The 12292-nt window shown below is 53.6% G+C and overlaps 1 protein-coding gene across 7 annotated transcripts in view; it reads left to right on the plus strand.

Annotated features, from left to right (window-relative positions):
* RNF220 (ring finger protein 220) overlaps positions 1-12292 on the plus strand; it is a 232497-nt gene that overhangs the window by 155343 nt on the left and 64862 nt on the right. For all 7 annotated transcript variants that reach the window (XM_074597164.1, XM_074597168.1, XM_074597165.1 and 4 more), the window contains one exon: positions 5306-5351. In XM_074597164.1, the coding sequence (XP_074453265.1) occupies positions 5306-5351 (46 nt within the window). The remainder of the gene's footprint in view (positions 1-5305; positions 5352-12292) is intronic.

Consider the following 12292-nt stretch of genomic DNA (forward strand, 5'->3'; position numbering starts at 1 on the left):
TTCATAGAATCACTGAAAGGTTCGGGTTGGAAGGGACCTTAAAGATCATCCAGTTCCAACCCCCCTGCCACGGGCAGGGACACCTCCCACTAGACCAGGCTGCTCAAAGCCCCATCCAGCCTGGCCTTGGACACTTCCAGGGATGGGGCATCCACAACTTCTCTGGGCAACCTGTCCCAGTGCCTCACCACCCTCACAGTAAAGAATTTCTTCCTAATATCTGATTTAAATTTCCCCTCTTTCAGTTTGAAACCGTTACCCCTCATCTTATTGCTCCACTCCCTGATAAAGAGTCCCTCCCCAGCTTTCCTGTAGGCCCCCTTCAGGGACTGGAAGGGGCTATAAGGTCTCCCTGGAGCCTTCTCTTCTCCAGGCTGAACAACCCCAACTCTCCCAGCCTGTCCTCACAGCAGAGGGGCTCCAGCCCTCTGATCATCTTCGTGGCCCTCTGCTGGACCTGTTCCAACAGGTCCATGTCCTTCTTGTGCTGAGGACTCTGGAGCTGCACGCAGTACTCCAGGTGGGGTCTCACCAGAGCCCACCATCTCTCTCATCCCCACCATCAAATGCAGGAGATGATCTCAGCAGCACATGGAGCAGGTGCCGCTAGCGGAGCCACAGCAGGTTGAAAATCCCAGCATGTTTCCCCTGATCGTGCCCGGCCACGCTGGGGGCTGTCACCTGCGGCTAGGTGAGGATTTGGCCTTACGTAGTTTAAAAAAAAAGAAAAGAAAAGAAAAGAAAATCAAACTCCCATTTCCTTATTTAGGCTTCAAGTGACACTTCCACTTATTTAAACTGGCGTTCACAAAAATCCAATTCTCTCTCTACCCGGCAACTGCTTATTTACAGCCGGCGCTGCTGCCCACACAGCTCCGCAGGCGGCTTGCTCTGCTGCCGGGGCTCCCGTCCCCAGGCTGCATGTTTGAGCCCGAGTCCTGCAGCTAAAAATAAATTGATTCCACTGGATTTTTATTCTTTTTTTTTTTAAGAAATACATCAGTTGACCGCAGCTTGTAGAAACCTTTGGGCTTTGTGGGATCTCACGCAGGAGCTGCGTGTGCCCTGGCTCCAGAGGGCTGCTGAGAATTGTTCTGCGGATGAGTCGCAGAGCTGGAGGACAGCGTGGCAGCAGCCCCCTTCCCGCCTCTGTAAACCTCTTCTGGCTCCAATGTCATTAAGGGATAAGCACAAACAACTGCAGCTGCTGGAGCTCAAGGAACTTCTTCTCCTGCAGTTGTTATTAATTACCTGTGGGGAGTGCTGCTGGGGGGTGGCTGTTGTGCCACGTACTGAGCTCAGCCCTTCCTTGATGGATGCTCACCATAAGCCCTGCCTTGCCCTGGGTGGGGGCTCTGCAGAAACCTCATTTGAACACGTTTGGGGAGCCCAAGCGGCTGCGAGGTCTGGTGGCTGTGGTGGGCTGGAGCACGGCGTCGGGGCTGTTTCTGGCCCTGCTGTTGCTGCACTGAGACTTCAGGCAAAGCTGAGATTCCTACTGCAGCTTGCAAGAGCAAAGGCGTAAAGGAAAAGGACAAGTGCCGCCTTGCTCATGGTAAAACACAATCCGATCACTGAACCTTCAGCTCATGGCCTGAGTTTTCCATGTGGGAAGCAGCAGCTTCCATTCATGGGGATGATAAGGCACCATTCCCTGCATGTTGTTTTGGGTTTTTTCCTATGTCACGCACACTCCAAAAGGCAGGACCATAACAAAAAAAAAATAAATAAACGTGAAGCTCATTATGTGTAACAGCAACCAGGCAGGAGTAGAGAAACCCCAAGACTGTGGGTAAGGAGGGCACATATGCAGCGTGCTGAGCTGCTCTTTGGGACATCAGGACTGAAGTGCTGGGTCTGAACAGCCCCTTGGGTCTGGCTCAGGGAGATGCCAGGGGATTCCCAGTTGCATCCGGGGATGCTCCTAACCAAATCCCTGCCTAGCATTAAAAGACATCTGTGTGTAGCCCGAGTCTTGCTTTCATTGTGGAGAGCCTTGCTGGTGTTCCTCTTAAAGCTGATGTGCTCTAATATAGAGGAGTGATGGGTCCCTGCGAGCGCCCCAGGGCACGTGGGGACCTACCCATGCGGCTCCCCGTTAAGGTTAATGGGTGGCACATCTGTGGGGCTGCACAGAGCCCTCCACCAGAGCAGGGACCTCATTTTGTCCCTGCAGAGGCACAGGGCACCCGGACACGTGAGGATGCGCCGATGCACGGCCAGAACCGGCGCCACGGCCCCGAGAAAGGGAACTAGTGAGGAAGCAGCTGCCTATTGCTTGGAAATGCAAACCCATCGGGAGCAAGAGACGGAGGCTGCCCACATCGCTGGGTCTTTCCAGGGCATTTCTCGTCATCTTTGGTAGTTTGGGGGGGTTGCCTAAAAGGGAAAGGAGTTGTTTTGCTGTAATGAACTAGATAAACAATTCCCCAAATAGATTAAAACTAACTGTAACTTATAAAAGTGGGTAGTAATTATATTTTATTAGCTAGCAAAACACCATTTTTTTATTTCGTAGGATAATTCTGTGTAAATCACCTTAATTAGAAGTGTCAGACGAGCCCGTGAATATCGTACTTAGTAACTAATTTCCTATGTACAGGTTATAATTTAAAACACATGGATCACTCGCCGAGTGGAAATATGCTAGCCATGAAATAATGTGGGGAGTGTTGGGGTTATTACTATGTAAATGTGTAATCATTTCAGACCACTGCAGCCTGGCTGGGTGATTAAAGAGAATCCCAAGGTCTCCGAAGATTGTGCTCTCTGCAAGGGCCTAGAGCGAAAAAACTTTAAAAGGCACCGAAAAGTGTTTGAACTTTAAAGGTCTTGATTTCCCTTTTACCATTTTTAATTTGTCTGCGGTGTTTATGGAGGGGAAGGTTTCTCTTTGCTGACGGCCTTTCGATTCTCAGCCCGCTGCCGACATCCTTAAGAGGCACAGGGGGCTGCAGCCGCCGTAATTCGGGGGGTTGTTTAGTGGGATGGGGGAAAGCACCCTTAAATTATGACCAGGGCTTGTGCCCACTCCTGACCCATCCCTGGAAATGAATAAAAACAAATTGCAGACCCTTATTAGCAATAAAGTGGGGCTAAATTGCAAGGAAGGGGGTGGTTCTTAGTAATCCTCCAAATTAAGAAAAAAATAAACTCTGCCAAGTTATCTAAATCAGTCCCCTTCCCCATCAGTCCCAACGGCAAAGGTTGGCCTTTCGGCTGACCAGAGACTCTTGTCCTGAAAACTGCAGTTTCCTGGCGCAAACACCATTTCTGGGAGGAATTAATGAGATTCTTCCTCTTTCCCTCGAAAAGGAATAATTTTAAACACCTTTAACAAGAAAAGGGAGGAAATGAGTTGTGTCGTGGTTTGTTTTTTTTTTTTAACCTGGTGTTTGGATTATAAAAGGGAAAAAAGTTGTTTCACACTTCGGGTGATTGAGAAATTCAAGGTAGCGCTGGAGATGGGGAGGGGGTGGCAATCTTTCCCATCGCCGGCGTTCGGGCGCAGGCTGGAGGTGGTGCCAGGGGCTGCATCTCCAGGGGCAGCAGGGTCTGACTCTGCTCCCCATCCGCCTCCCGAAAGCAGGGCGGGGACAGAGCTGGGGCATGGGGGGCATCCTGCACCCCCCAGCAAGCACCCAACAGCTCATCCCCTCAGGGATGGGGGCTGCGAGGGAGGCGATGCCCCAGCCCATGGATCAGTGGTCCCCAGGAACGGCAGCCGCTTGCTCCAGGAGCAGAGCTGTGGCTTTAGGGTGACATGATGGCGATGGATAACTGCGTGTTTCCCCCCGTTTTGGGGTGGGGGGCGAGGGCGGTGGCACTGGGAGGGGAGGGGTCCGTAGCCCCAGGAGAAAACACCTTCCTCCATCCCTGCTCATTTCATAACACCCAGCCATCTGCCAAATCAAGGCAGATTAAAGCCAGCCAAATTCAATTTCTCCCCGCTGCCACTGCAGCTCGGCATCTGGGGCTAAAGTGTCCCCGACAAAGCGAACATGACAGGCACATTGCTTTTTTGTCACATCTAGTACCGTGTTGATCTTCTAAAAGTCTCATAAAAATTTATTGATGTCTCCCATATTGCTGTGATTGAGAAGAAAGGGGCGCGGGTGTGCGGAGCCGGGCGCGCGCGCGCGGGCGAGCGTGTGTGCGTGTGTATATTAATGTTTCTGAAGTAGATCTGATTTGATATGTCTTGTTCTATTGTCAGCATCTGTTTAGCGAGGCTTTTTAATACTTTCTGGCTGCCGATCACTCATCCTTAGCCTGGGATGCAGGCTTGCATACAAATTTTGTTATTAAACACAATTCCATTCCCACCCCCCCCCTTTCCCCAACCTCCGCCTCCCCCCGCTAACCTCCCCCCCTCCACCCACCCATCCATCATCTCCCCGGGGCTATGGGGAACCGGGAGCCAGCCGCCCCACCGGCCGTACGCTTACAAGCTCAGGCGCTGGGCTCGGCAACATATTTCAAGAGCCTTTTGCCTGCTGCAGGTGCTTTGCATTGACAAATCGAATCATGGGGAAATAATTTATTTCCTAATGCTGTTTGCAGCATGTTAGCAGGAGAATTTACATGAGAGAGATTACTTTAATAACCAAAAAATTACAGTGCAGGCCTCCCCGCCATGTCGGCTTTGATATGTAATTGTTTCAAGTTTAACCTGTCTGGAGGGGGGAAGGTGTTATTAAATCTATAGCATCTCCCGCTGGCGAGGGCAGGCGAGGAGGAGCACCGTGGTGGGGACCTCCTTCCCTGCTAAATGGGGAACAAGCTGAATTAACAAATCACTCCAGCCTCCGGCAGAGCTCCTGCCTCCACGGCGCGGCTGGAGCTGAGGGGATCTTCTTTCCCTTGCTCTTACGCCAATTTAATCTCCTTCTTTTTCCTTCCCTTTTTTTTTTTTTTTTTTTTTTTTTTTATTGTGCCTGACCCTACGCAGGGCTCCCCTCTCCTTGGCTTTCTTCCCCCCAACCCTGAGGCTTGCTCCCTGCTTTTCCCCAGGGCTGGGAGAGGAGCTGCCCAAGCCCCCACGGAGGGAGAGAGTTGGGATTTGACTCGGCATCATGTGTCAGGGTTTGGAGATTCCACTCGTAGGACCATTTTATTCCAGCTGGAGAATTAGCTGGCGCTGCTCTCCTTTCCGTGCCCCTCCGGCCAGGGTGAGGAGGCTCTCATTGGTCTGGGGAAGGGAAGCCATGTGCGATTTGACCTCGTGAGATCCCTCAAAGCGCTTCCCCCCTTGCCCGCCGCAGCGGTTTTGTGACTCTGACCCCGTTCTCTTCTCTCTTGGCAGCAAGAGCTCCATCCTGAAGGATGCCATGGCAGCGGGCACCCCCAAGGTAAGTCAGCACAACTCAGCACACTACCCTCCCTGCAAGGGGTGCTCTTTACACCCCCTCGCCTTCCCAGCCTGCTCCCTGTCCTGATACTCAGTGTCCCCCAGGAAGGTGGCCGCACTTTGGGGCCAGGCCAGCGCTGGGGGATGCTGATGCCCCCCTGCACCCATGGGCTGGAGTGGCCGAGTCCCCGCACAGGGCTCTCTCATTTCCCATGCAGCCAAGGCACGTTGGAGCCGAAGGACCCGGCAGGCTCTGGGACTCCAGATTGTGGCTAATGACAGCTAATGAGAGCTGATCACACGCAGACTGAGCTCAGCTTGGGAAATCATGTGCGGGTGTTCCTGGAGCCAGAGCCGTATGCCAGCTTTGGAAGAGGGGAGTGGGACTGCCTCAGGGGGAGCAAAGCACACCTGAGGAGGAGCCCAAATCACTAAAAGACCCCGTCTCAGCCACATCCCCCTCCCCAGGACCCACCTCCCATCCCCTTGGCTCAGAATGCAAAAATACTAAACGCACAGAGCATCACGGCATCACTGCAAAGGGCATCATTTACTAATTAATATTACTGTTAGCTGGATTTCATATGATATGGCGGTGAGAAGGACCAGAGCTTGGGCAGGCAAGTGGGTGGCAGGGAGCACTGCAGGGCGGCTGGGCATCGCACGGCCTCTGAAAACCACACTGTGCCCCAAGGCAGGCAAAGGCAAGTGGTCCAGGCTCTCCTGCACTTCTGGTGACACAGTCCAAGCCAGGGAGGCTCCTGGCTTCCAGGGAAGCTCAGGGCATCTCTCACAGGAGATGTGTTGGTCCTTGTTCTAATAGAATCATGTCTTGCTCTTCCCTTTTTTTTCCTGGAAGCTTTGGGTCATTTTTGGCACATGATGTCAGAAACAGTGACTGAAATTTCAGCTCTAGGTTTTCCCCATGGGACTGGGTGTCTTGCCAAGCACATCAACACCTTGTCTGCACCATGAAGTGAGGGGTCGGGGAGCCACTGTGCTGGCCCAAGTTCCTGGAAGGCAGGGATACCTCTGAAATAAACCCAACAATTTCCCAAATCCTACAGGGGAAAATAAAGATCATGGTTTTACTCCATAGCACTCCACACCTTTGGCATTCCCTGCTCCTGTCCCCTGTCCCAGGGTAGACTGGGAGGAGAGTGGAGACCTGACTACTTCTCCCATGAAAAACAAGCAGAGCAGAAAGCAGTCCCCAAGGTGATAATCCACAGAGTGTGAGGCTGCCTTGGGACGTCTCAAAGGAGCTGGAAGGGGCACCCGCAAAGCGAAAGCAGCCGGATTCCACAAGCTTCCCTTTCCCTCCTCGTCAGGTCTGAGTGTAGATAACTCAACGGTCCCAAACACATCGCCTGCGAGGAGGATGGCTAGGAAGACAGATTAGCTGTTTGGAGGGAAACGCAGTGAGTGACTGACAGAGACCAGATAAAGAAGAAGGTCCATCTCGTGGCAGGGCCGGGCTTTTGAAGTTTCCATTGACAAAGAATCCCATTTGCCTTGAGCGAGGGGATTAAACTGGGACTGGAGCGTCGTTCTATGTAAAAGAGATCAATCGTCCCCTGTCACCACATGGATCTTTTCCCTTTGCCCGTCACGTCTGGGGCTAAGAACATTAACTTCAAGAAGCCAGGAGAGCAGGGAGGGAGAGGGTGAAATCAGGAAATCTTTCATTCCCTTCTCAGAGAGCTTGAAAGCCTCTCAGCCCAGGAGGATTCATTATTTCTAGGTGGCTTTTGCTGGGGGACAAGTCCTGTGTGGCATGGGAAGGCACACGCTGTCACCTTCACCTGAGCTTGGTATTAAAGGCTCCTTTGTAACCGCACGGGATTGAGGAGGAGGGTGGTGGGGAGATGAAGACTGCTCTTTCCCTGTGTGCCCACTGAGCATCTGCAACATGGGGTGGGAATAGCCCATCAGGATGTGAAGTCCCTCTGAGGAGAGCCCTGCTGGGGACAAAGCTGGGCCTCTGGGCCACCCTTAACAGGGGTCCCAGGCAGAGAGATGGAGGACAGACTGCCGGGTGGGCTTGCAGCCCATGCCCAGGCACCCAGGCATCGCTGGAGATCTGGCAGACACTGCCTGGGAAGAGCTGGGACCTGTGCCGTGTCACACTTCCCATGCCGGGCACCGGTGGAAGGAGTCACGGGGACTGAGGGCACTGCCGCGCGGTTTCCCGGCCGGTCCTTCTCCTGTTGCCAATAACAGGGCCATCAACTCCAGCAGCTCAGCAGTGGGAGAAGGGAGCTGCACCTCCCTATCCCTCGGGAGCATCCCCTGGCAGCACGGGCAGGGGCAGGCTGGTTCCACCCAGCGACATGGGAACTGGGGTGGGATGCAGGCTGGTGTTACCAAAGGCATTACCTTTGTGGTCATTGGTGGCTTTAAGACCACTTTAGGAATCATTTGGGGCCTTTGCATATACTGTCATGGGCTGTCGCTGCTGTGCTGGCTTAAGGCTCTTCCTGGGGTGCAGCTGGGGGCAGGGGATTTAACTCCCCCCATGCTCTGTCTCCTGGCTCTGCTCCCATCCCTTCCCTGCCTTTGCCATGGCAAATGTCTCTCCTGGCAATAAAAGCCCAGATGTAAACGCATATTCCTCGCTGGCCGCTTTCCTGCCCCTGAAGAGCTGTCACTCACTGCACTGGGTCAATTTTCATGGCAATATGTCAAAGAAAATCCAATCACTCAACATGGGATGTGATGAATGCAGGATTATTGTATCAGGTTCTTCTATTATCGGAGCTGACGGAGGCAGTGATGGCCAAGCGAGGGCTGCGAGCTTGGGGCGCTCTGGCCAACACATCTGCTCACTGCCTGGGCTCCCTCTCTGCGAAGGCAGCTTGGAGGGCAGCGCTGAGCACCACACAGCTCCACAGCGCTCGGGATCCTCGTTGGCTTTCTCTTAGTGATGAAGCCCAATCGATGGTGGTATGCCAGCGTGGACAAGCCAGTTGGACAAGCAGATGACAAACCTGCACAGTGAGCCTCAGGATGAGATTTCTATCCAACCCTGACTGCCACTTTGCTTAGGAAAGCTGGTGACAGCAAACTGGGCTCTGCCAGCCTCTGGCTGGAGAGAAGGGCCTGAGATAGCTGCTTGGTGACTTCAGGAGTCCCGTGGCCTGCAAACAGCAAGGGGAACAGTGCTGTCTCCTCCCATCTGCCGTTTCTGTCCCTGATTGCAAGCTTGGATGCTCATCCCATGACTTGTGAGAGCCCTTTGTCCCTTGATCTTCATGCTGCTGGGAGCCAGGTAGCCCACTGAGGCCCCACTGGTCAAGGTGGCAGCTTGCTCCTGCTGGGCTGCCTCATGCCTGTTCTTTGCAGAAGGCAGAGGTGCAAAAAAGCGCTGAAAGCCCATCTCCTTTACAGAAGGCACACCTTTCCTGCTCTAGGAAAGGTCTTTCTCAGGCATTGGACTTCAAGGAGAGTCCTGGACATCCATAGGACACTTCTCTAGTGATATGTCTTGAGACACCAAGTGGAAGAGGAGGGGTGGAAAAAGAAATTCTTCATCAAAGCGAAGTTTCCATGTTGGTGAGTCCAGATGCCTCATGCCCCTGGGAAGGGATGGAGGATGTTCTTGCTCTTGCTGAGCTAGAGACCATGGCTCCATGGTTCTGTTCACCGGTGTGGGCTGGAGGATGCTCATTAACCTTTCACTGTTGTCCTGGGTCACCATGAGGAAACCCAACACCAGAGCCACTCAGTAGGGCACTTTCTGAGGATGTGTCCGAGCCAGCCATGCCCCAGACCTCTGTGAGCCCAGAGCTTCCCTGCAGCGCTCCCCAGTATGCCCAGAAGCCATGTTTCAGGCAGGCCAGGCATCAGGGATGTCTTGCAGAGGTGTAGGGACAACACCATGGGCTCTGTCCGGTCTTGTGGCTGCCCAGGAGTCTGTCAGCAGCATGCAGTTACCCCAGGCGGCGTTCCTGGGTTTCACGCTCTCCCCTTACCTTTCCCCTTTTGCCTTGGCTGCTTCTTGTAAGGGGTTGCGCAGGAGAGGAGCACACATTGAGCTGAACCCATGTTGGTGAGGTGTACGAGCAGTCTAAGTCCAACTGTTCCTGCTCTTCCTTGAGCAGCCGGCAGTAACTCTGAGAGTCAGCGTCCCCAGGTCCTCCTGGCTACCTGAGAGCACTTCCTTGCCACTGCTTCTCTGGCCTGTGGCTCTCCCTCCATGGGCTATCATCTAGGTGGGATGTCATCTCTGCCCAGAGATCTCAACCCCTAAATTTCAGGATATTAGCTGCGGACCTAACAGCGTCTGCTTACCTTTCTGATATCCTCTCCGAAAGTGCTGGTACTGACCACTGAAGGGGAAGAGGCTGGGCTCTGTGAAGCATCCCAGCTCTCATGGTGGATTCAGCGTTCCTTTTCCACTGCTGCTTCCTAACACGTGGCTGCAAATTGCCTTTCCCACTGATGGTCCAGCCCTTGCGCTGGCTCTTGCTGCAAACAAACACTGAAGCGAGTGGTCAGGAACAAAACCCACCTCCCGCGCCCAGCAGATGCTCGCGGCCGGTTTGTTTAGGTGCGCACCCAGCACCCCGCAGGGTGCCCGCAGGCAGGCGGCCAGCGCGCCGCTGCTCCGAGACCTCCGGCAGAGCTGGGAACCGAGCCACAGTGCCAGAGCCCTTCGATTCCCCCACCCACCCCTGTGATTTTACAGCTTCGCTGAGCAGTTTGAGAGAGAATTACAGCACCTAGAGGAAAATTTGACCACTAAAGCCCTCCAAGGAAAAAGAGCTTTGAAGCAAGCAAGATTTGGAGCCTTAAACCTTGACAGAATGTCTGTATTAAGCCCTTCCCAGCTGCCTCGCTCGAGATGAAATTTCTAGCACAATCATTTAACTTCTCCGTATCATGTCTGGTGGTAGGAACAGGGGACGGGTGTCAGGGCCCCAGGGTTTTAACTCCTTCTCTTGTGTCACTGACTCGCTGGGGGGGGTGGGTTGGAGAAGTCACTCCCCACATCTGTGCCCCCTCCCTCTGCAGCTGTGATTTACAAGGAAAGATTAGAAAGCTAAATCTGAGCATCGTGGCAATGCTATGGCCAAGGCAGGGACGCGAGAACAGCCCACAGATAGGCGAAGGAGGGGAAGTTACCAAGGATGAGCGCCGGCTGAACGCGCTCCCTGCCAGTTCGGGGTGATAAATACCAGAGCCACTCCAAAAAAAATCTCTGCCAGGTTTTATTCCATAAAACAAATTACCCCGTGAACAAACAAAGCCCCTCGCTCCCCTTGGGCCAAACAGCTGTGCCCTCCCATTAGTCCGGGGGAAACCGCTGCGTTTCAGCAGGAGGAGCGGAGAGGGATGTGGTCCCGGAGGGGAGCCGGACAGGCTGGCAGACCCCGGCAGCCCTTAGCCAGATCTCTTTCCCCCTCCATCCCCAGTGGGCAGCTCTGCTGGAAGGGGCCCCTTTCCCCACCGTGTAGCTGGTGTCTCGCCCAAGAGGACCTGGAGCTCGATTGCAGTCCCAGGTGTGGCCGTAACATGCACAGAAATAAATCAGTAGCTCACATTTCTGTAAGCTTATTCTGCTTGCAGACCACTGGAATCCTTCAGCAAAGGCCAGAAGCTGCTGATACCATTATTTCTGTTCGCTCTTCACACCCTTCTCACATTTAAGCCTTTCATCCTCAGCTCCATCCCACCTTTATCTCTGCCAGCTAAAAGCCACTAGATAATTTTACCTCTGACTTTCCCGGGAGCAAATGTGGACCCTCCGAAAGCTTCTAGGAAACTCAGCTCTAATAGTAGCATCTTTGTGTCAGGGATCCTCCAGCAATAACATAAAAAATGGCTAGCAGAGTTAAGGGGGAAAATCACAGCAAGGCCTGGTATCACTCATTGCTTTCGGGTTACAGTTCCCAAGTGATAACAGCTATTAGCAACACTTTGACGGCTTCCCTACCGTGGAGGGGAGGGCAGGAGACAGAAAACATGTCAAGCCATCACCTCCATGTTAAGTGATAAGTACCTATTTAGACGGCAGAGTTAAAGCTGAATGCATCAAGCAGGGAACACTTTGTGCCAAAATAAAAAAAAAAAAAAAAAAAAAAAAGCCATATAGATACATAAAAAGCGGGGTTAGGGTATTTGTTCTGCTGACAGCAGCTGTGATGGATTGTTTAAGAAAAATAGACTCCCTGTGTTTTTCCAGGGCTATCAGAAAGCAGGAGTCCAGCACTTTAATACTCTCAAATGACTGGCCTTGAGAGGCAGCAGAATGTCAGCGGCACCGGCTGGGCTCTCCCAGCGCTGACATCTGCCCCGGCCGCCAAAGAGTGGCAGCGCTTAGGGCCGGGGGCGGTGTGTGCCGGCAATTTCCATCCATCTCCTCGGGCTGGCGGCGGCACCCTGACACCCGTCCCCTCCCCTGGTGCCGCCCTGGACCCACAGCCCCCAGCGCCTGTGGGTCGGGAGCCGGCGGTGTGTTGGCACGTCTGCCCTTGCCGGCATCGCCTCCGAGCTGCCCATGGCTCGTCTGACCGAGCAGGGAGGAGCAGGTCCGGAGAGTGATGGACTGGGATTGCAGCAGCTGGCACACACGATGCACATTTGTTTCATGCTGAACCTGCCTGTATATTTATATACGTGAATATATGTTGTTCCTAATTGCAACGAGACCACTGAAACGTTTGCAGATGCTGCAGCCCACGCGGTCCATGGAGGGTGCTGGGAGCTCCCAGGGTGTGAACCTCGCAGCAAGAGCAGGGCTTACGTGGCCTCTGCTTCCTGCATTGCCATGTTCCCAGGAAGAGCCCAAATCCACTGACACCAACGGGAACAGCCATACATCCAGGCATGTCGCTTCCCCTTGGCACGGCACAGCTGGGCTCCAAGGGGTAGGGAAGGAAACACCGAGCGGGACCAGCCATGGCAGGAGGGGCAGGAGGAAGGAGGGAGTACAGGGCT

This window comes from Larus michahellis, chromosome 8, assembly GCF_964199755.1.
Source record: "Larus michahellis chromosome 8, bLarMic1.1, whole genome shotgun sequence".
Lineage (NCBI taxonomy): Eukaryota > Metazoa > Chordata > Aves > Charadriiformes > Laridae > Larus > Larus michahellis.